At 44.9% G+C, this 24,278-nt stretch overlaps 1 protein-coding gene and 1 long non-coding RNA gene across 4 annotated transcripts in view; one reads left to right on the forward strand and one right to left on the reverse strand.

Moving 5' to 3' along the window:
• The first annotated feature begins 2,291 nt into the window (after positions 1–2,291).
• Positions 2,292–5,521, forward strand: LOC144121523 (uncharacterized). 2 transcript variants are annotated; one of them, XR_013312629.1, is made up of 3 exons: positions 2,292–2,371; positions 4,788–4,875; positions 5,331–5,521. It is a non-coding gene; the product is annotated as an uncharacterized LOC144121523 (long non-coding RNA). The 2 variants fall into 2 exon arrangements; XR_013312628.1 differs by lacking the exon at positions 2,292–2,371 and adding an exon at positions 3,809–3,905.
• Positions 5,522–6,101: 580 nt separating this feature from the next.
• Positions 6,102–24,278, reverse strand: part of LOC144121522 (uncharacterized) — a 41,835-nt gene continuing 23,658 nt past the window's right edge. The window contains exons 5-6 of one of the 2 annotated variants that reach the window (XR_013312627.1): positions 9,121–9,208; positions 6,102–7,347 (exon numbers count right to left, since the gene is read on the reverse strand). Coding sequence is in view for 1 of the 2 variants with exons in the window: in XM_077654768.1 (XP_077510894.1) it covers positions 20,781–21,079 (299 nt within the window). In the remaining variant the exon portion in view is untranslated. Of the gene's footprint in view, positions 7,348–9,120; positions 9,209–19,174; positions 21,080–24,278 lie in introns of those variants that run through there. The other variant, XM_077654768.1, reaches the window with a different exon arrangement.

The raw sequence follows: 24,278 nt of genomic DNA on the forward strand, positions 1-24,278 counted from the left end.
AAATCAAGAGCGCCAACTGTAGTGGCAGAGGCTTGCCATTGAAAGGAACAAAGCCGTGCACTTTGTCAACCCGGCAACGAGGCCTAGCGCGAGTTTTAGAGCCGACTTGGACAAAGCGCGAGACGGCGCGCTGCGCTGGGCTAATGCTGTAGCGAGGTCTAATATGTAAATTTTCACGGCTGCCGTCGATTTCGACAAAGCGCGAGTAGTCGCTACGGAGATAAACAAAGGCGCACTGGAGCTGGGCGAATGCTGTATGCCGAGGCCAAGCACGATTTCCACAATGCGCGAGTCGGAACTTCTGGACTTACCGTCGCAGCTGATAGCGATCCTAAAGGGCAGATTGTAGTGGCAGAATCATCGTGGCCACTTCTGCCCTGGGCTTGCACTGCAAAGGAACAAAGGCGCACTGGGGTCGATGCCCCGGCCTCTCGCCACGTGGTATCTGTCCGCGGCAAATAAGGACAGCATCGGCTTGCCAGAAGCATCCAGAAAACGATGCTGAAAAAAAAAAAAACGTTCTGCATGAGAAAATTTGCGAAAACGTTGTTCAACCCTTACCTCGGGGTTGAGAATGTGCACGCCCGACAAGCGCTTCAGCGTGGCTGTCAGACGGCGGTCCAGCTGGCGACGCCGGTGGTCCTCAAACCGCGCCTTATGTGGGTCGTCGTAATGGCGTGGCAAAACTTTGAACACCAGCACGACACTAGCCACGTGCTCCTGCAGCAGCAAAACGAGGCCCTGGAATGCGCAAGGCATGTAGGCAAGCGGTACAGCACTTCATGAAGCGAAATTTGAGATAAAATGCGTACCTTTATGTGGCTGGCGATTTCTCGCGGGTCAGCGCCTTATGTGCGTCGTCGTAATGTCGTGGAAGCGAGAACTGTCCAGAAATTTCAGTTGGCTGTCGCCGACGAGCGCACCACGCAAAAAAGCCATACCTGGACAGCTCCCGAAAAGCGCGCGCCGTCGCCTAGGCTCACGAAGAGAATGCCCGCGGACCACGCACGCACGGCGGACGGACGGACCTAGCGATTCCCTAGGCCCTCTAGGGACAGGCCGAGAGAAGCGCGGCGACCCCACATCCAGTGCTGAGTATCCGACAGAGCATGAAAAATATGTAATGAATAAAACTAGTAGGAATGCAGCTGTCATGAAAAATAGGGCACTGTGGAATTACAATAGGTATGAAGTGTGTGTGCTGCGTTGTGTTGTGTTTTATGAGATATAGGCAACTGAGGTCATCATGCGCCAAGAACAAGGTATAGGAAAAGTCTTTTGTTGAATATTATAGAAATGTAAGAATCATCCCTGCTCTAGAGGCCCTCAAACATTAATATTACCCAGTGAACACATACACAAATTTTATAAATGGCTACAAGTAAAAGCTTTAAAGAGGGCCGGGTAACCTCAGTAGCCTTCCTTGGCTGCAGAAGGACATCGAGACTCCCAACCAATCAAAATAAAAGTCTCAGCTTTCTTCTCAGGCATGAGAAATTGGCTGAGGTGCACTAAAATTCAAACAAACCAGTGGGTAAAAAATCTGGAGTCTCTTGAGAAATCCCGTTTCGTTAAGAAAGCTAAAAACACATGATATATCAACAATTGCATAATCTCCCAAAAGCAGTGCGGGATGAAAATAGGTATGAAGTGGTAAGAGGGATCTGGAAAGGGGGTGATGGTCCCTAGCCTGACTTTCGGTAATGCGGTCCCTGTGTATGAGGCCAGATGTTCAAGCAAGGCTGGAAATTAAGCAACGGGGAGTAGGGAGGTTAGCTTTGGGAGCACATGGCAATACACCAAATCAGGGGGTACAGGGTGATATGGGATGGGCGTCTTTCGAGAGCAGAGAGGCTAGCAGTAAGATAGCATTTGAGGAGCGATTGAGAAAAATGGGGGGAAAGCAGTTTGCTAGGAAAGTTTTCAGATACTTGTATATAAAGAATGTTGACACGAAATGGAGAAAGCGAACTAGAAAATTGACAAGCAAATACCTGGACAGCTGTAAGGGGGCCAATCAGCAATTATCGGTTAAGAAAAAGGTTAAAGAAACAGAGAGAGCTCTATGGAAAACAGGGATGCTGACGAAATCGGCACTGGGAACATACCGGACCTTTCAACAGGAAATTGCCAAAGAAAATATCTATGATAATTGTAGGGGAAGCTCTTTGTTATTTGAGGCCAGGACTGGAGCTTTGCGGTCTAATAACCGTACTATTTGTACCCACCAGTTTCGGTTTCGGTTCGTAGTTGCCAGGTTTCTCCACGACGTGAAAAACGCTGTCACGTGGGCCCGGAAAATCGTGACGCCGAGTGGGCAAGTCGTCTGCTGGACACGCACGTGCGTAAACACGGAGCTGACGGGAGCAGGGCAAGTCGCAAATTAATGGCGAATAGTTCCGTGTCAGAAGGCGAATAATTTTATTTTGGCGAAGACACTGATTATGAGGCATCGGAGGACGACACAGACGATGAAGAAGACGCCGTATTTGCGAACCCCGAAAGGTTCTGTTGACGTGGCTCAGCTACCCAGGCTGCGGGGCAGTGGCTAAGTACCTGGCGGTGTTGCGTTAGCTTGCTAAATGTCTCCTTCTTTTTGTCTGTGCCTGTTTGCTCCTGTTCTGGGGTGATTGGGTGCGGGACGAGAGCTTAATGTCGACTTCTTCTCCTGGCCAGGGGTTTTCCCCTTGGTCGGCATCTCTTCCTAAAGACAAGCTCCCACTTGATCTCTTTTTCCGCAGCGGTGTTTCAAGCGGTGTTTCAAACCTTCACTGGATTGGTCTTTTTCTCTCCGTCTTCCTGACTTCACTCCAATTTTTCTGGCTGAATTATTAGCAGTAATCTTAGCCTTACGAAAATTAGAATCTACCGTTTCCCAGGTCGCGGTTATGACAGACTCTCTGTCCATTTGCTCTTCCTTATCCTCACCCACTGACTCTCGGCCATTACGCCTCTTTAAGTTCCTGATTCCGCTGCATCTAAATTCGGTAAGGTTGCTTTGGGTACCAGGTCACATGGGCTTTCACTTAAATGAGGTTGCAGATTCCTTAGCAAGAGCCTCTCTCAGCGGCCCAATTGTTGCTGTCCTACCATCGTGTGCATATACAGCTGCGGTGAGGTTTCGCAACTACACAATATTTCAGGAATTTGCTGCCTCGGCTCTTACATCATCTCCCAAATATCAGCATCTTCTGCATCCTTGGAGTAGCAAAGACTGGCGCTCACGCAGACTAGAGGTCTCTTTCACGTGCTTGCGTTGCCGGGTTCCCCTTCTAAATTTCTACCTTCACAGATCTGGCCTGGCAGCTTCCCCACTGTGCCCTTTTTGTGCCGAACCTGAGAAAATAGATCACTTCCTGCTGTTCTGCCGCCGCTTCTCTCATTTGAGGAAGCGTCTTTTGCAAATTCCATTTCATCAACTGGGCTTGCCTGTGTCTTCCGCGGTTGTTCTTTCCATTGGCGCTTCTTTGCTTGGATGAAGCGACAGGAGTGTGCGGTCTGCTGTGCAAAATTTTCTTCAAGAAACGCAGCGACTCCCATTCTAATTTCTTTTTCCCGATCTCAGTCAGTAAGACATTGCAACATTACAGGCATTGTGTACTATTATGCACATTAAGCAATTGTCCCGTCTTCGATCTCCAAGTTAACTGAACCCCTTTCCTTCCCTCTTCCATTCTATCAGACTACATACTATTTCCACTGCTTTTCCCGTCAAAAAAATTTCCTGTATCCAGTAATTAACCGCCTGTGTCTTGGCCACTCCCCCGTAGTAGGTATGTGCCAGCAACGTCTGAGGCCTTCCTTCCTTCCGAAAACCACTTTATTTTTGCACCGGTTGAGATGAACTTGGATGAGTTTTTTCTTGTCTGGATCTGCATCAAACCCTGGCCAATCCCCCACCGTGGGTATGTGCCATCGTATTTGAGGCAACAACAACTTTATTTTTGACCCGTTGTTCCGAAGAGGCGGCAGGCGTCAGGCCCGACGCAGTTCAGGTTGTGCCAGCGGCCGCCGATCGTGTAGGCAACGTAAACTGGCAAGCAGTGTTGTTGTCGTGTTATTTTGCTGCTCGTCTAAGGGATTTTTGTTTGTTTTCGCCCCAACTGCAGTGCCCGATCTCTTTGCCATTATGTCAGTCACTGCCAGTCAAACATATCGCGGACAAAATTTAAATGAGGCCACTAACACGTGCAACCCCGCATGTTAATTGTAGCTCGGTCTTTGCTGTTTGCATAAATAATGCGTATATATTTTGTCGCGAGCACCCATTACGCCGTTTGGATGCCATTTCTCCCTTAACTGTTTGCACGTGTTCTCCCATGTACATGTATAGTGCCGCAGATTGCGTGATTGAGGGGCATAATTTTGCCGCTCAAGCAAGCCATTCGCACATCTATATTCGTTTCTTTTATATTTTCGTTCGTGCTCCGTGAAACACACGATCTTGCGCTTCTCGCATGCTTCGTGGAAAGCGTGCGCTAATTCAAGAACTCGCAAAAACGCGGCCGATGCATTCACAAAGCGGTCTTACCAATATTGCCTTCGGCTGCGCGCGCGCGGCGGCTTGCAAGTGCAGTTTTGCGTGCTGCAATAGTAGTAGTAGTAATAATAATAATACTAATATTATTGATAATAATAACGACGTTTATCCTAGGTGTGAATGCAGCCGCTGTCGCGCCATGGACACCGTTCTCGAGTCTGTGTGCTGCTGTGAAATACCTGAAGTAGCTGCCCACATCCCCGAGTGTGCGCTGTGCATCACCAGCAGCAATAATATGTTTGTACAGGTGTGCCTTAACATCTACGCACTGCAACTAGCATATTTGGTACCACTGGAACACAGACCGGCCTCGTCAACGCACCAGTGATCCACAGGTAACTTGATGTTGCATGTTCGATCATACATGAGAGGCACTTGCGATATTGTCATGCTCCACTCCTGTATAAGTTTCAATGATGACATTTGTGTCTCTTGCATTAAACTCCACATTTGTATTCATCTTCAAACCTAGCTTCGCCGCCATTTCACTTGCAGCTATACAGTTTAAATGCAGCCACCTTAGTATGAACGAAGTTTTAAAGTTTCAGGACAGTGGTTGAAATTTTGGCAATCCTGACAGCAAGGCTGAGAGCCGTGAAAATATAGCTTCCTACATAATATTGCTACATACTCTGTTATTCTGTCTATACACATAACCTGGCACCTCAGTTGCTGACACTTGCCACTGATATTGAACAATTAATGGAAAAACTGATTCAGGCTTGTGTAACAAACAGTTTTTTTTGTGTTTTGCACATCACCATCATAACGCAGCGACTATGTTTTGCAGTCGTTACAGGTACATGGTATACCGACAGTTTGTGCACTGGATTTGGCATCGCCTTGGGAGGAGGAATCTCAGAGTTCTGCCAAGCTGTCATCGGAGAAATGAAAAATGCTTTCCCCGCACAGCGATACTGTGGGTTTTGCTACCTTGAAAAAATCAGTGTCAGAAATGAACTGTGCCCACTGAAGGTATCAAGGTGTACAGTCATTTATTTCACATCACAATGCAAAGGAGAACAATGAACTCCAGATAAAACAAGAAAGAAAGTGCACATTAGTCTGAATTATTACAAGTGATATTTCGGACAAATATGTGTACTTTGTATAGATATACATATACATGCATTGGGCATACAACATATGCATGATATGCTGCCTTCTATACAACTGCCGAAATTCACACCACATAACAGGGTTTGTACCTGTGATAAAATACCACATTGCTCTGTAATTGCTATGAATGAACACACATTTTCATACGCAACAGTAAAATGGCAGAACAGCTATACCTGCATTAGCTCCCATGCATAAAGAGTGACCCCAACCGAGCCAGTTCGTGCCAAGCATATGCGGGTACAATGACAGACATCGCTCTACAATGGACTTCCTCAGTTGTATGCACTTTTTGTAAATTCCTGAGAAGTGCATAAAGCATACTGCGTCAGGGTGCATGCCTTGCCTTCTGCAGAGCACTGATTATTATCATGTCAGCATTTCCTCAATATCCATGTTATCCAGACGAACGAGTTTCATAGAATCAAACCCTCTCCCATTATCTCCCATTTGCTCGCCTCTGTTTGAAAGGAAAAACAAACAAATGTTACCCTGGTCAGCAGTACACAAATGAAGTTTTGTACAAGCAATACAGCACAACAACCTGGGTGCACTTCACACAAAGCAAATACTTGCAAATAATGAAGACTTGAGGGTTGGACAAGTTGCAGCGGGCTCATTTTTGAATTTTGAAGGACAAGGACAGCAGACTGAAGGTGACACTTGTGCTAATCAAATGAAGGTAATTTGGAAGAAGCAGCAAATTACAGCTAAATTAAATTAAGCAAACGGAGGAACAAAATGAAAAAGGACTGGTATCCGAGATGCATTACATTGGTGTATCTTGACTGTTCAGTGCAAAGAAACCAGCCTATTGCGTGCATACTTGTAGGTTTACACCACAGAAGCATATGATTTCTCTTTCTTGAAGCATAGTACAATGGTTTCCAACTGCTGGGCAAAACCCTGAACTTTTATTGCTGAGGTTGCTCCCTAGTAATGATGAACTGGTTTGATGAACTTAGTCTCGCTTGCCAACAGTAAATCACCTTGACGCTTCTCTCAGAGAAGAGTGCTGCTCAACAAACATTTCACATAATAATTAAAGGATTTCAAAAAAAACCTGACGCTAGTGTGCTTGCTGGTTTGGTTTACGGAGTTTAACGTCCCAGAACGACTCAGGTTATAAGGGACACCGTAGTGGAGGACTCCAGAAAATTTCTACCATCTGGGGTTGTTTAATGTGCACCGACATCGCACAGTACATGGGCCTCTAGCCTTTCGCCTACATCGAAATGCGACCACTGAGGCCCGGATCGAACTTGTGTATTTCGGGTCAGTAGCCGGGCTAATAGCTATATCATCAGCGTACTAATGACTATATCATTAGTACTCTTTTCAAGAACACAAAGAATGTTATGTTACAAAATCGCATGTAATGGCACAATAATGTATAATTAATGCTGTTGTTACAAAGATTAACAGCACCAACTACTGACAAAATTGCAATGTATGCATTACAATGTGTTTCTTATTTTTGAAAAAGGTGACGTACTCCTTTGCACACATACCAGGTTCCTGTGCTGCATGCCCTGTTTGCGCACCAACACTTTTCGTTTTAGGCATGAATGCCACCTGCGTAGATTTCCATGCCACTGGGGCTGTGCACTGAGCCTGTGCATCAGACTTGGTAGGTGCAGGTTTTTCTGCCACTGTGAGAAGTGGCGCTGCTTGGCCATGGGTAAGTGCTAAAATCGAAATAAAATGAACAAAATTGTGCATGGAAATTAATGGCAAGGCTTCAGAGTATATAAACAGGCATTTATACAGATAGGCCATGACAAACTTACGCTAGACAAGTCATACAGGCTGTTAGTCAAGTGCTTGCCCCAAACCCCGTGTATCACAAGATTTGATATGTACAAGGAAACAGTGGATGAATCGATGGTTTCCGAGGACCTTCACTGAAACGGTGGTAGTGGATGCCACTATGCTTTGTATTTTTTTATTCTAAGCCAGTCAATCTGTGGAACTTTTATTTCAAGTAGAAATCTCGCTATTGTTTAAGCTATCACAAATCTGAATCCTGATCTTGTATTACTAGGTCATTGCACTGCTTTTAAGCCGACAAACCTGCAACTGTCTCTGGATAATGTCAATGATGGACATTTCACATTACTTTCAATCTTCTGAAGCCTGTACATGTATCAATTCTGGATGACTACTGCTACATCCTAGGAAGATAAACCATTTGTTTTCTTAAATTAAACTCAATTTCCTTAATTATCTTTCTGTAGCTGCAATTGCCATTTGAAACAGTAGGGCTCACCATTCTGAACTTTCCAAATTTTCCTTTTCCATTTCCTACGCAAGCCCACAGCCTTCCTTTCTGCCTCTGTTTAAAGCTCTTTGCTCCTGTTTCAGCTGACTCCAAACTAGTTTTGTATTCCTTTCCTTCCATTTTGAGTCAAGGCTGTTTTTATTGATACCTGAACACCTTAAATGACGTTTTCACCTGATTTCTAACACCATTCCTCACACACAATTTTACTCTGCATTTCTCGTCTTGTACAGCATCATTTTAAGTTTCACAGTGAGAACCTAATGCTGGTATTCCAACAACACTGTGGTTCACTTCTGGAAACTTGTACAAAGCTGCTTAAATGCCTGTCTTGCTAAGTTATAAGTCAACAAGGAAGGAAACTGCAGGCACGGCAATTGGTGAGCTTCAAATACAATGAGTACAAACCTCCTGGCTCTATACTGGAGTGCATCGCACAGACATAATGTCCACCTGTGCACTTTGGTAGTGAACAATTAGTCTATGAAGTGCACAAAATGAAAGTAGTGCTACACGACTAACAGGCTTCTAGTACGCCAAGCCACTCCCAGCAGTGCTCCAAGGCGTCCTTGTGTTGTGCTGTACTAGAATAAGAAGGCAGAGGCTGCCCGGGTTTCTGGCTCATTTCTTTCGCCCTTAGGCACTGCATTTTCAAAACTAAGCTCTGGCACCACTCTATCAAAATTCCTCTCAGTCGTTCATACCTATTGCACCCACTTAGAAATGCTGCAGACTAACCATAGAGTAGCTCAGTAACAATGGTTACAATTTCAAGAGCAATTCCTGCAGCATGAATGAATGCATTGCAGTGCTAAGCTCCTTATCACCTCCTACCTGTATTACTAAAATACGCTTGGGAGAGAGAGGGAGAGAGGAAAAATTTTGATTTTTGGCCTCGAGGGCGGTCCATTTTATTTAACCGGAGCACTTGCGGCGGCTTTCCGCGCACATTACATCAGCGGAAGCCAGTGGTTGGACAGAGGTAGACACAGCGAGGCCATCTTCATACGAAGCTCTAGTAAAGTCGCGGCGTTCACACCAGGTTTCAGTACCATTTATTTCGCATCCTTTTTGTATGTTTTTGGGGCTACTGTGATCTTTAGATAAGCAGCCAACCAAAATATCAATCTCCGGCACCATGAGAAAACCGAAGTAAACCAGATCATCGAAAAATGCCAACCTGTGCTTGAAGACGAGAAGTCTGGAGTCTCCTCTATGCCCGCGTACTCACAGTAGTCAGGAAGCCCGCTGACACCATCGACGACGCACTGCGCAAAAATTTTGCATAAGCTGAGCGTTCGCACCCTGACTGCAGCTCTTCTACATGACCTCATGAGTAAAGAGGCCCTGGTTGATCCGTCAGTGGTAGAATTATGGAAAAAGAAACTTCATGAATCTAGGCAAGTTGTTGATTTCCAGACAAGCAGCTATCACTAACGAAGTCCACTGCTAGTAACAAAAAACGAGAGAAGCTGCCAGATTATTGGCACAGAAAGCACCGCACCTCTGCATCTGCTTAGTCTGCATGCTTTTCAGCACCTACAGTTTTGCAGCAGGACTACTTAAAACAAATGCTTCTCAATTATGTAGAGGTTCCTGTTACTCATACCAACAGTGACCATGAATTTTAGTGTTGTACAGGGCATGCAGTTCAGTGCCATCATAACATTGCTGTGATTATCAGACATGCTGCAGGAAATGCAGTTCTGGCTTACATTGCGTCTCGTTTTACTGGGAATTATATCATGGGGGCAAATGTATACTGAGGTTTTTTTTAATGATATATGTAGTCAAGTAGTGAGTGTACAAAAGCAGTTGGAGCTTAGATAAAAAATAAAAGCACAAGCCCATGTTATGTGAGTAAGATTGTGTGCCTTATTTTTTAACCATTGGCTGCTGTGTCTGGCACTAAATGAAGTTCTCTCTGCTACCTTATTATGATGACATTTAATTGCAATTTTAATTCAAGGTTAGAAATAATTATCTTCCTGCAGTTAAGTCAGTGTATGAACAGTGCTGCTATTGCGCAGCAAGGATGTGTGTGTTGCTCCGACCTCCAGATTTTTGGTACGGACTACTTGTGTGTTCTTGTGCAGCATATGATGATGCAGTGTGGTTGTAAATTTTAACAGGAATAGTTCACGTGTATTATTCCACTAACTACCAGGTCCGCCCATACTGCAACATGTAATTGTACAGTGTAAATCAGCATTGTACTCTGGTACGAAGTAACACGGATGGTGCGTGGGTAAGGTGCCACCATTGCTCATGTAGGCTGCCACGGTAATAAACTGTTGTGCAGAATAAAACAATAGTGACAGTGATATCCTTCATGCTGTGTATTCTTACAGTAGTGTGGTAGCGTAAAATAGTGGGTTGCAGATTATGCATAGTGCTGGTCTGCTCTAGACACTGGTAGTGTGTGTTGCTAAACTATTCGTCTGCAGGTTTATATACGAGTGTTGCTTGGAATTGGGCCCAGTGTCAGGTAGCGGTGAGGTCTTGTACGCTGGTAGCATGGATGGTGTGTGAGAGGCATCTCCATTGCTTCTCGTATGGCCTGCTTGTGTAATGAAGTGTTCTGCAGCATAAAATAGTGTGTTGTTACAGATTATGCATTGTGCTGGTCTGCTCTGGACACTGGTAGTGTGTGTTGCTAAACTAGTCGTCTGCAGGTCTATAGACGAGTGTTGCTTGGAATTGGGCTCAGTGTCAGCTAGCGGTGCGGTCTGGTACAGTGGTAGCACGGATGGTGCGTGAGAGGAACCTCTGCCATTATAGTATTTGTGTTCAGTAAGGCCTCTAACATACTTGTGTGCTATACTGGTGTGCTTTTGATTTCAGCAGGCATTACAGGTGCCGCAGCATATTGCTGCATCTGACTGTGGCAGGTTTTTTTTTTTCTCTCGACAGAAACTGGCTGCTAGAGAGCGCGTCACAAAGGTGGTAGATAGGGGAGGCTTCTACCAAACAAGGCAACTTCAAAGTCAGTGCATCAGTGATCATACAAACAAGAAATATTTTTCACAGTTTGAGAGCTTAAAAGTGGTTGAAATACAAAGCCAAACTGATTTTGCTAACCTTTTGTTTGGTAGGAATGGTGCTTCCACCCGCGGACCAACAGGTGCTTCAGAAATGATCGACCACTTTGTCATCATTACACGTCACAAATGTGGCAGCATTTATGCAGCTGTGTTTATTTAAACATATTTAAGCATCATTTGCTTTCAATATGTTATGTGCCCCAAGCTTTATGATGTAGTTTTCTTCGTCGTGCACTTTTTGGTTTGGGCGAGGTTGACCCCAACCATGGCCCCCAAACGGAGTGACCTTCACCCCGCTACAGCAGAAAGACTAAGTAGTGGCCAAGTGGTGTGTGAAAGTGTGCGAGGTTTCTGGGGTGAGGTGATTGAGGTAAAAAAGTCCACAAGAGTCAACCAACCATAACCTCCAAACGGAGTGACCTTCACACCACTGCAGAAAAAAGAAGAAGCATTCGCAGAGTGGTCTGTGAAAGTGTGTGAGGTTTTCGGGGTGAGGTGACTGGGGGAAAAGTGTGCGTCCATGAGAGTCAAATTTTTTAGGAGGCAAGATTGACCCCAACCACGACCACCAAACAAATTTACCTGCACCCCACTGCAACACGAAGACCAAGCAGTGGCAAAGTTGTGTGAAAGTGTGCCACTGCCAAGTGCTCCTGGGACTACAAGATGGTGACACCACACCTCCCTTGACAACCTGCTTTCTGTTCCGGAAGGGCCACTGCCTTTGAGAACCGCTGTGTTGTGTGCATGGGCTGCCGCTGCGCCGCGATCATTGTATGCGTTTTTCAATTTATATTCAAAGCGAACGTTTCGGTTCATTCTAATTATTATCTGTCATCCTTAATTGTAATCACTTGTATGTGTGCAATTTCCATCTACTTCAGCGACAGACTGCAAACACATGTATATAATGCTCTCTGTCATCCGTAATTGTAATCACTTGTACGTACGCAGATTACACACATACAATTGATTACTATTACGGACGATAGAGAGCACTATATACATTTGTTTACTGTAGCTATCGCATGGCAGTTTTTGATTAATGTAGTATGGTTTTTGATTTGCCTGCGTGTGTTTTCATGAAAATATATTTGTTGTTTTTACATGAATTTGTTGCTGAGCCCCATTCACAACGCGTCAAACTCTACCCCCTTTCGCCTTGGTTTGGCAAGGTGCTTCGCATTTCTGCTGAGCTATGAGAGCACACATGCATGGTATGAACACAGGTCAGCATATTCATAAATGCCTTCATTCTGCCTCACACTCAGGCTTGCGAGTGGAAGGTTTGCTGTGCACTTTTGTGGCAACTATACGTGTTTAGTTGAAAGGAAGGATGAGTCACTGCCGAGAGTACTTGAATTGACAGTAATGGGGCATGCTTGAGTACAGTTCGATTGGTAGAAGCAGAGGATTTGACGAATTACACAACAGTGCGCCTTCCACGTTGTTTTGCTTGACTAATTGGCTGCTTGGCACTGTCTCTATAGCCTGAATTTTAAGGTGAAAGCTTTTAATGACTTATACTCGCAGCCATGGATCTATCCGGCATCCGTTACATTCAGCAACCCTATAAGAAAAAAAACCTTTGAGCACAGTGGGATTCGAGCCATCATCCTTCCGTTGCGCAGCCGAGCATGCTAACGACTATGCTACTTCCTGCCAATGCATATGTAGTTGTACTTGTCTAGGACACTGGAGAGTGTTTGCGGAAAGGCGTCGAATCAGACGGATGCCTCCCAAACGCCCTCCAGTGTCTCCAGCATTTCAGATTCACAAACAGTTGTGTGCTTAATCAACATCTTAACCACACATCAGTGACACAAGCAGCAGCACCACGCTAAAGGCTTTCGCCTCACCGCACTTCAGGTCAACAAAGTGCCCCCCTGAATTTTTTCACTGCCAGGTCTACAAAGATCGCATGGTTCAAGGCACGTACTGTGCAGTGTCCCTGTGCTTTCTAGACCAAAAAGCCCATTGATGCATAATTTAGGTAACAGGCAGTGCCGTCCCAGAGTATGGTGTCCGATTTCCGAGTAGAATGCTTTAATAAGATTTAATCCAGCTGTTTCCTTTATAAACTTGCTCATTGAGAACAGCCATCGTAGAATATTTGGACACCTGCAGATACACTCTATCATGCTCTGTTCTATAGTACACCTGTGAGGACCAATTCACCCATTTGAGAGAGCTCCATCTCACGGTACATACGCCAAAACATTAGTAGTTTTTTGTAGCGAAAGCTACACTGGGCTACCACTCAAGCATTTCACGGTGCATGGGAGAGGCAAGTTGTGCACATGTGCCGTTACCATAGCAACCGAGAAGAGCAAGGTGCGGCATGCGCTTCGCGCACCCGCTCCACCGCCGGAGACGAGCGTGACGTCACACGGATGAGCAGTTGTGCGCATGCACCGATACCTTGGTAACCAGAGAGACCCCAAAGCTACGCCGCGTTCTCTGTTGCCGCACGCCGCTCTATCACCCGAACCACACGTCGCATGCGCAGCATTCCGTATAAAAGGCGGAGATATAATGGGCGTCTGTATCACAACGTTTGACATGCATGCAGAGAGGGAGAGTCCAGCTGTTGCTAAACGGCGGTATGGACAAGAGAAGATTAACTCTTCCAATCCTGAGGTTGTCGCCTGGCAGTTGTCTACTCAGCAAAGGGAAGGAGCGTAAGAAAGTGAAGAAAGCAACGGAGACGGCCAAACAAAGAGGAGCGGCTTGCCAAACTGAGATGCCAGAATGCCGAGCGCAATAGACGGCGCATAGCCACCAAGATGGAAGTTCAAGGGGGACCAACAGAAGAGTATGTGAAGGCCCTTTACCATTCGAGTTTCCGAGAAACAAGCTCGGCCAGGAAAACGTACCTCTCGCTACGTATATCCTGGCATAGCCGAGCTACGCCACTGCCCATTTTTTTTCCCCAAGGTGGCCAGAGGCTAAGTTCTTATCTCTTGTAACCATCATGGAGGTTACAGAGTTTCTTTTGGAAGTCACGCAAACCTGGTCACTCTTCAATACACTACCCTCAAGCAAATCGCCAAGCACATTGCTTTTAATAGAATTTAATCAAATTGCCTCCTTAAGAAACTTGCTACCAGAAAAGAGCAATGATAAAATAGTTGGGTGTTTACAGATGCACTCCACAGGCATGAGCAGGAGCAGCTGCATCCACTGTTGCATGGGAAACATCTCGAGACCAAATCAGATGTTGGTTTTCTCTATTCCTTCCTGGTTGAGACTAGCCCTCATCAAGCACTTCAGGAATTGAGAGCAAATAAATAAGTAAAGTTACAGTAAACAATGCACAGATACATGAAAGCTGGCTAACACACAATAAAGTGGGAGATTTTGTTCATCCGCAAGCCTGTCTCTTTTAAAGGAGATGGATTTTTCTGTACATTGAGGAAAGCGGTCAGAAGACAGGATCCAGCCTCGTATCCCTTGAATGAAGGGAAGACCTGGAATGCATCACAAATTTATTTATCTCCATTGTTTTGTAATGAACCGTAATTGCGCCTTTTAAGGGGGTGCGGGGCGGCTTGGCTTTGAGAGCTGAAATTATTTGTCATGAAGCGATGACAGTTGGCACATGTATTTGGAAGTTCACTAATAAAGTGAATACAAATTCGCACCAATATATGCCGACCAGTTTCGACAGTACAAATTTTTATGTGCTTCACTGCTGTACCAAACTTGCAGAAAGCCTGGCATGACAACAAAACTTGGCAGAAGCCTGAGTCTCTCTTAAATTTTAAAAAGCCGAGTTTTTTCTACACTGAACATTATACCCGTGCTTGCACAATGTGCTCATTACCGTCGTGTCAAGTTGATAGAGTGAAAAGAATGCGAAAGTTAATTCACAAATATGAGCAGGGCAGTCACGCGAAAAAAAGTTTTGGAAAAACCTAGCATTTTCACATACATTTCAGCCAGCTTCTTTCCGTAGCCAGGCATCAAAGGAACCTCAACCCCTTAAGTCCTGCGGCCAGACCTCAGAGAGCCCCAGCCCATACAGGGGCAGGCTTCACAGCATCGCCTTGAAATGTGTACAAGTGTGCAGGTAGTTTCATTGTGACACTGATGCCATTCATGTCGTATTGCTTTTAAGTGCTTGAAGTTTACTTGTGTGCCGACTATAATGTGAGTGCAGTCTCTGCAATTCATTCTGAACTGTCACATTATTAGGCCAAACTTTCTTGAGATGGATGCTCCACTGATTTTTTTTTTTTTTTCTCATATGGTAAAAGTTTCACGTCCCCTTTAAAGCACCTAATGATCTGCTGTCCTAAGACATAAAAACGTGGCTTCTCAGCTAGCAGCTATCATGGGACACCCAGCAACAGTAGCTGCTCCCCCCTCCCTGGGATGAAGGAAAAGTGTTGGGATGTCTTGGATGCATTGCACACTGATGACAAGTACGAGCATGTGTTGGAGGTGTGTGTGCTGTTGCGTGTGGCAGAGTGCAATCAATGCTGCATTCACTCCGAGTGCTCAGTGTTGCAATTTAGCAAATGAGTGTGTGTAAAAAATTTTAATGCACTTTTCATGCTACTTGTTGGGTGCTAGGTTGGATTTGAATTGTAGGCATGTGTTTCCCTGCTCTGTGTTGGGTATTGATCTGCTTGTAGTGTTATTGCTTGCCCTTTACCCAAGGGAGAGTAAATGTTGCCTCGTTGGTTTCAGTTTATGGTTTAGTGGCTTGTCTGGTTTCTTTGCTGTGTATAGAAGTAATTGAACGTTATGTATCATGTCATGACAATCAGGCTAACTACATGCACCCACTGCAGGGCAACAGCCCCTCCCCTGTCTCCAAATGACTCGATTCCATGCAAACTGTAGCCACCATATCCCCGCAACTTTCATAATCTCATCTGCCCATCTAACTTTCTCGCATCCCATGCTACATTTGCCTTGTATCGGAGTTCACTCAGTTGCCCTTAGCGACCGTCGGATTCTTGCTTTGCATTACATGGCCTGCCCGTGCCTATTCCTTCTTGATTCCGACTAGAATGTCATTAACTCGCGTTTATTCTCAGACTCGCTCAACTTACTTCCAACATTAACCTAGCTATAATTTTCCTTTCCGTACTTTCCTGCATTGTCATCAATTAAGTTCAGTCCTTTTTTGTTACCCTTAAAGTTTTTTCTCCACAGGCGAGTGCCGCTAAGATATGCAGGTGTTATATAAACTCCGAGAGCATGCCAAATGTGTTCCATCTTATACCCGTCACACGGGACTTCTTCACGGCCTTTGCCGTAAAGTTGTCTTGTTGCACTAAAGGGGGAATACCGAAAAGGAGCAGCGGCGCTGCTACACGGCAAATCCAAAGGAGCTAGAACGCGGTCTCCGTGAATGCCAAAAGTCACCGCTGTGTGTGAAGCGGCGCTAGTAACATTATGAAATTAAAGCAGACGGTAGCACTCCAGCTAAGAGGATAAGACTAGTGCTTTCGTTTATGTTGGAAAAAGTAGCTATCACGATAATAAACGAGCGTTTTGAAGGTGAGAAACAAATATTCTGAAACAAAAGTTTTTTTTTTTTTCATCGTTCCCGGTCCGACCAAGGTAGGCGCACTTTTCCGTTCGGCTCCTTGTTCTGTGTGAGAAGCTTGCTTTGTTGCTTTTGTCCTTGTGCGTATTTCAAAGAAATTAGGTTGTGCCTGGTTAGCGTGCTGCCGTAATCATGAGCGACGAACCGCAAGACGTTAGAACGAAGTGTGTAATTGCCATGAAGAGCAAGCGAAGAAAAAACAGCGAAGCGAGAAACGCAAGCACGTGTGTGTCGATGCGGCTGCTGAAAAGCGTTCAAGTCCTTTCTTAGCAGTGTAGATGTCTTAAGTCATAGCCTCCTCTACGGCTAAGTGCACTGTAACGCAAAATTAACCTTTAAATAAGATAAATTAGATGTTTTTTTACGTTTTAAAAAATAAAAATTGCGTCAATTTTTTATTCTCTGAGCTTGCTAGCTGGCACTGCCACCTGGGTTGCTCCTTTAAGCAACTTTAAGGCCGCTGACGGCCGCATTTGCGGCTACGGACCTTTATCGCAAAGGTCTCGACGCTTTGCCGTGTAGATGCGCGTCACGCGCCTTTGGTGCAAAGGACCTTAATTTCTAAGGCCTTACAAGTGCCCGTGTGACAGGGGTATTATTCTTCTTAGTTATTGATCAGGGTCTGCAGTCACTACCTGCGCTAAGTAGACATATCCCCTAACAATTCCAGCACCTCGCTACAAAATGTAAACTGCTGTTCCCTTCCAAGACTGTTGACCATTGGTTGCGTTAACAGCATATTAATTTTTAGACCAAATGTTTTGCTTTGTGTACATACAACATTGATGATGCTTAGCAATTCAGCCAATTTATGGCCTTAGCAAGACGACGTCATCAGCACATCGCAGCATACTAAAGTATTGTCCATTATTTCTTTTCCCTGACTTCCCATTTCAGGTCTCACAATAATTCTTGCATGCAAGTGAATAGGAATGGAGAGATTGTGTCTCATTGTATACCGTCATTCTTTATTGACCTTTTAATGCTTTCTCTCTGGAAGCCTAATTCATTGCGTAGCTGCTGTAAATATCTTGCAGTAATTTCGCATACGCGTCTTCTGCACCTTGGTTCCACAATGTCTCTGCGACTACTGACATTTTGACTGCTATATAAAGGGGTTGGTTATTTTCAGTGTATTTCTCTATCAGCTGGTTGATAGTGTAGACATGAGCTATCGTAGTGTTGAGCGTTGTGCGGTACGTGGCTACAGACCGTGGCATCCAACAGAAACAGTTTGCTCAACGTACACTCTTCACCTTCAAGACTCGTCTAGGTTCTGGGATCTATCCTGAGCCCCATATTGCAAGAGACATGCTTGCTTGCAAGTAGCACACGACAGTGACAACAGCAGTGCAATATTGGAAGTTTTTCCGTGCAACTCTGGGCAAAACGGGTAGCTAAAGACCTAAAAAGAAACAAGCGCCAAAATTATACTCAATTTGTGCATGCAAAGGAAAAAAACCCATACAGAAGACGGATGTCAAGAACGAGGAAGGTGTCTCCTTTTTATTTGCTGAAATTTATAAAGAGAATAAATAAGTTGAGCATTGGTAGAGGTCAGACCAGATTAGTTTCAACCCTAAACATGCATCATAAAATGGTTCTCTCGGTTAAACCGCTGTACCACGACCGGCTTTATTACTTCGTGAGCTGTATAGGCGCGACCAAAATACAGAGCACACTTCGACATGCTACTTTTCTCTTGCGTTCCACAGAATCTGCTTTCAGCACTCACGCCAGCTAGGCCGTGTTATGACCTGTTCCGTATTTTTTTATGGCCGCACTGGTGCTTCCACCGAATGTTATGGTGAATGATAACATGTAAGAAATTCAAGCTCGTATAACATTTGCGGCTGAACGAATGCAAACGCTAGTAAGCAACCCAAGAAAGATTATTTATTCTGCTCTGCAGCACTCACGTTACCACAGCCGCCATCGCTGTCTCTCGCATTCGATCCTCTCGGCGCTCCAATTCTGAATCACCAGCTGGGTAACAGTAGCCACTCTCTCTCAATACTCAACAAGTTCACGATAGCTTTTGCTGTTAACAAGAGGAGTTGATAATAAAACTCCGTGTCGCTATTACTCTGCCATGTTAGTATTTGTTTACCGAATTTGTACTATGCTTGTGGCTAGGCTTGGCCCTCAATAGATACACACATAACTTTGCAACGCGATAATGCATTTTTTCTTCTTTAAAGTGATGCAAAAATGACCTTTTAACAACACAACTTCAGGCCAATTGCAAGGTTTTTTTTTTTGCATTCCTCCGATACGATGCGCTGGTTACTACCATTACCTCTGAGTGGGTGTGATCCTTGCGTCAATAAAATATCTTCCCGTATGATTACTTAGCGATGCAGTGCTGGCCAGTCACATTTGCACCAATTTTGCATATCTAAATTAACAGCTGGTTCTTTTGCGCACCTCGAATTGTGCAAGTACTTTGGCCCTGTGGCCTCCAGGTCATTTCGGTAAAACGACTGCCAAGAAAAGCACATTGATTTATGTAGCAAATGCCTGGTGCCGTCCATACAGCTCATTTCCAGAAAACCACTGTTGGTTCCTAAGTGACACGCAGCGTCGCTGCGTAAAATGCGATTAACGCGACGTGGCCGGCAAGGAGGGACGAGATGTAACCTGCACATTGCCACTTAGTTTATTAGGTGTAACTGTCCAACGCCAGAGAAAACAAAACAGCACAAATGGGAGTACACAACATGCTTGAAGAAAATGCAAGAAATAGCTTTAGTTTACAGCCATACTTTGGAAGGCTGCATGCACCCCTCATTCTTATAGGGCTAGATGAAGAGGCACGCAGGCACACACTCTACAAGGCAGTAAACATGGTGCAGGCACTCCTTGGTGCAATACTGGCTTCAAGGAGGTCAAAGGAACAGCCGAGATTCCATGGCAGACTTACAGCTAAAATCTCATGGTTGAGGTGCAGTTCGTACTATTCTGTCCTCCAAAGCATCCATTGACAACCTCTCCAAAAGGTGTACTTCCACCGGCTATCTACATATGTTTGGTCATACCCATGCTTCTCATTTTTTTTTACTGTTCGCCTCCGACACCCTGTTCCCAACGTACCATCCCTCATTACGCAGCCAAACCAATGAAGCGGCAACCTCTGTTGCTTCACATCTGTATTTGCCACCGAAACCATGCCCCTTATCATGATCTCAATTTATCATAGCCACCCCACAGATTAAGCATTCGCATCTGGCACCTCACACGTGATAAATACATCAAATTCACAGTACATCGCAAAGCTACAATTGCACATTACACCACCGTTGTTCCTTTCAGGAGCTGGACAAAATTATGAGGTGGTACAGTGAATTAGCAATTCATTCCAAAAAATCTAGCCAAATAGGAAAAACTCAAAATACTGAATTTTCAACTCTGCAGTCACTTTGTCACTTTGACAAAACACAAACCATAGTATAAAGATGAGCATCTACATGAAGAAGCACCAACAAAATCGGCAATTCATGCTACATAAGAAATTTCACTTCCATAAACACAAGTTCTAAAATTTGCACACTGTCCTCACAAGGCACACATTTCAGTTTACGTCCAACTATAAGTATCTGAAAGCATGCTAAGCCATTTAAAGTTTGACTGTGCTGACAAATGCCCGGAACATTTGCTTGATTTATTTTTGTAACACCTCCAATATCTTGCACCCTTCAAAAACAAGCGAAAACAGAAGTACTGCACCTGTCAATTTCGGCACATCACACAACGTGACTGGGAGCAGAAATCATGCCATAAAAATGTGCACATGTATGACAGAAAAGCAATACGAAGTTGACAATTCATACCAAGTAAGAAGTCTCATTTCTATGCACACAAATTCTAAACCATTTCGCATTAGTAGCACCAGGCATACACTTCAGTTTACTACTTATACAAGCCTACACAAGTCAGGAACATCTTAACTCACCCAACATTTTTTTCTTACACAAGCAAGGAAAGGAGTACTGCAGTTCGTCCATTTTGGGGACATCTTTTTTTAACGCTATGCCCTAGTAAAACAATGGTTACCAGAGTGAGTAGATGTTGCGTACCTTGAAGCCGTACAGTTGAAAGACAGAGTTGAATGGTATGCCCTAAAGTCTATGTGATCAGTGTCCACAGGAGCCACCTACGTGGCCTTCAATGAAACATTAAATAGCAACAAAACAGGGTGGGAGTCATCAAACGCGCACTCCCATCCCAAGTGGCTTAGCAGTGGCTTACTGGGCTTTCCAAGGAGAGGAGACGGCAGCCACCACTACCAAGACAAATGCGTAAAAACTGGCACATGCTATAATGGTCCTTGTAAGAGTGGTTATGCAATCCAGCATCTCGGTACGGTGACGAAGCAGACATGCCGAGCGGTGTGTTTGCAAAAGTTGAGGCGCTTGCAACATCAGCTAGCCGCAGCTGTTTTCCTTGTCGCAGGTGCCCGATGTTGCATGAACTTCGTCCAAGGAGCACTTGGAGAGGTAGTTGGAGGTCCGCTGCTGCCCCATCCTTGTAAACTGAAGAATGTGAAACGAAACCACGTGGGTGCACAAAGCACATAGCTGCAAGAGACCCCAAAATATACCGAAACTCAGCTGGCCACCTGTTGCACAACCAATTATAGGCTTTCTTTGGCTTACAACATTCAGGATGTCTTTTTCATCATCTTCCCCGCATGATAAAGGTGTATTAACGGTTTCAGAACAAAACTTATACACTTCGATATTTATCAAAAACGTAATCTTCACGTATGGTTGTCAGCCTCAGTGATTCGCGACTCCTTTTCGCTTATTTCGTCACCACACTTGTACCCGCGAGACTGGCCTGCAACGAGGATGTAGGCTGTGTAGCTCTACAGGTATCTGCAATTAAAAACGACATGTGTGTTTTCCCTCTCAAATCACACACCAAGCCAATTTAAAGAATATTGGGACTGAGCAGTGCCCTGTACAAATACGTCACACAACTTCGGGCTCCAACAGAGCTGGTCTGAAAGGTTGCAGTCAAGCAAACCGATGATGAAGCAATCTCGGAACAAGCCTATCTTCAGTAGCAGATGAAATGCATAGTCTTAGTGATTAACCACTGTATGGACAGCACTGAAAAAAAAAGAATGGTCTCGTCCAGTTACTCCATCCACAGGCAGATTCATATAGCTTAAGTGGATGTACGAAGTGGTGGTCGGTGAATGCCTTCTCGACATCTGATGCAGCCATAATGTCAATGCAAGAAGTGTTCTTGGGTGCGGCCCCATGCAGTGGAGCATAGAGCGCATGGACCATGGAAGCATGGCAGCATGGTCTTCGAAACATTTACTGCAGGATATTCGTTGAGTGGTGACTTTGAACATCCAAGGCATACTGCATCTTTATTGAGAGCACTTTCGTAGAGCCCCTTAAAAACGTATAAATGTATATTAGCTTCAAGAGGCATTCATGTCACAAAGTGCTTTACATATGGATACAATAAGCTTCAAAAGCCAAATGTAGCACCAAGTAGAAATGTTATTAATGTCAGACATAAGAAAAATAGTATCAGATGGGGTGCACAGGTCTCAGTATATGTCACAATCATTGGCAAACAGCCTAATAGATGATGTTATGACATCTTGAAGATAATTAATATAGATTATGAAGAGGAGAGATCCTAATACAAGCCGTTGAGGTACACCCGATGTTATGATGACAGATTAGTTATTGTTATTAGCTGTAGTGCATGCGATCACGCAAAAACAAGCATTTTTAATAGGTCATTCTATACATTTAGTTTACTAATTCTTAAAAATGAAATTGAGGAGAAATCGAAGGTGGCTCGTATCGATCGAATACCAGGGTCCGTATTCAGAGTTTGTGTCACAATAAAAAGCGTCATAATCTGGCGCAGCGGCCACACCTGATTGGTTGACATGCCGGAAGCGGATGTGGTAATTTGGATGCAGCAAAAAGAGTTGAAGAAACCGGACCGGTGACGTCAAACACATAGCGGCCCATGCGCTATGCTGACCGCAACGGAGTGATATCCTGCCGCCGCTCATAGTCTGAACCAAGCCAACATCCGCTTCCGGCGTTTCAATCAATCAGGTGTGGCCGCTGCATCAGATTATGACGCTTTTTATTGCAACACAAACTCGGAATACGGCCTCAGTTCCTCAGCACGGAACACCACTCTCATTTGAAAACACTCTTGTAAGGTAGAAAAAGCACGAACTAAAATCCAGGTATCCTCGCTACATACAGGCCAGTCTCACAAGTACAAGCACGGTGATGAAATAGGTGAAAAGGAGTCGCGAATCTCTGAGGCTGACAAACATGCATGAAGGTTATGTGTTTGATAAATATCGGAGTGTTTAAGTTTCATTCTGAAACTGCTAATGCAGCAGTACTACTACGTACTGATGTTGTTTCAAGGATTGCGACTTCACAAGCCAGGCACCATCAAGTGCTTTGCTAACGTCGGATTTCGATACAGCGACATCTGCAGAATGCTTCTTGAAGTTGTTAGCTGTGCGGTGGTCTGCCCTGGGCCTCACCTCAGAAACAGGCTGCTTCAGGAGCCGTTCATTAGTGAACCACTGCAAAATAATCAACAGCTTGCCTAACCACTGGCACTGCATCCTCTCCAAGTAAACCGTCTTCAGTTCATTATGCATGCTCTCCAAACGGCTGCTAGTAGTGAGGCCGCTACCTTCCCTACATGCCCACTGCTCTGGACGTTTTGCATACACCCTCTCAAAGTACTCAATAAAGGCACTGAGTTCAACCACAGACTTTAATTTTGCAAGAACAGCCTCAAATTCTGGTACGCTTGGGCAAAGCATCGAAGTGTGCAGGGTTTCCTTGACCAGTTTCTGGTTTTCTCTGCCACCCACTTTACTGACATGCCCGAGTTCCAATTACGCTTGACATGCTAAGTACAGAGCACGCGTTTCTGGGGGCTCCCCATTACCCTTGCCCAAGCACTGAAACTAATACAGCAGGGATGCAGGTAGTTCTTCCTAGCCCGACCTCATGGCTTCACCCCTGTCACAACCTTCAAATTCACCCTTTTGAGTGTCAACATTTAGAAAACTGATCTGGAGGCCTAGAAGACTGAACTTGTGCTTGTGTAGTGCTGTGCATACTGTGCATTTTTGTTCCTTAAAAAAGGGGGGATGTACTACGTGTTGCGCTAGGTGGCCTCACTGCTTTCTCGGCTAGATATACCATGCGCAATAAAGCTTTGGGGCCTTTTGCCTGCTAACCAGCACGGTCTGTGGTTCACGCTTGTGGAAGCACATCCCATTACAGTCACATCAGAACATGCAGAAGAGCGAAACCACAAGTGCTCCACAGTAACACAGGGGGCAGGCAAAGCAATGAAGCTGAGTCATAGCGTCACTGCATGCAAAAATTCGTTCGGACACTCATTCAACCACTGCAGAGGAACTGGATGTCTGCTTCATTCTTAAGATAGCGAAAAATGCAGTCATGCCTTGCTTGAATGAAATGGCTTATGATAAAATGATGGATTTAACATAGCAATGGCTTTGAACCCCTTTGAACCAGCCATAGAAATCCATGAGTCTGGCACCAATTTTTTTACTACGTGAACTTTTCCTACCATTGCACACTGTAGTTTGCCGCGATGGCCTAGTGGTTATGGTGCTCGGCTGCCGACTTGAAAGAAGCGGGTTCGACCCCGGTCGTGGCGGTCGAGTTTCCATGGAGGCGGGGGAGA

This window comes from Amblyomma americanum, chromosome 2 (genome assembly GCF_052857255.1).
Source record: "Amblyomma americanum isolate KBUSLIRL-KWMA chromosome 2, ASM5285725v1, whole genome shotgun sequence".
NCBI classification, from domain to species: Eukaryota; Metazoa; Arthropoda; class Arachnida; order Ixodida; family Ixodidae; genus Amblyomma; species Amblyomma americanum.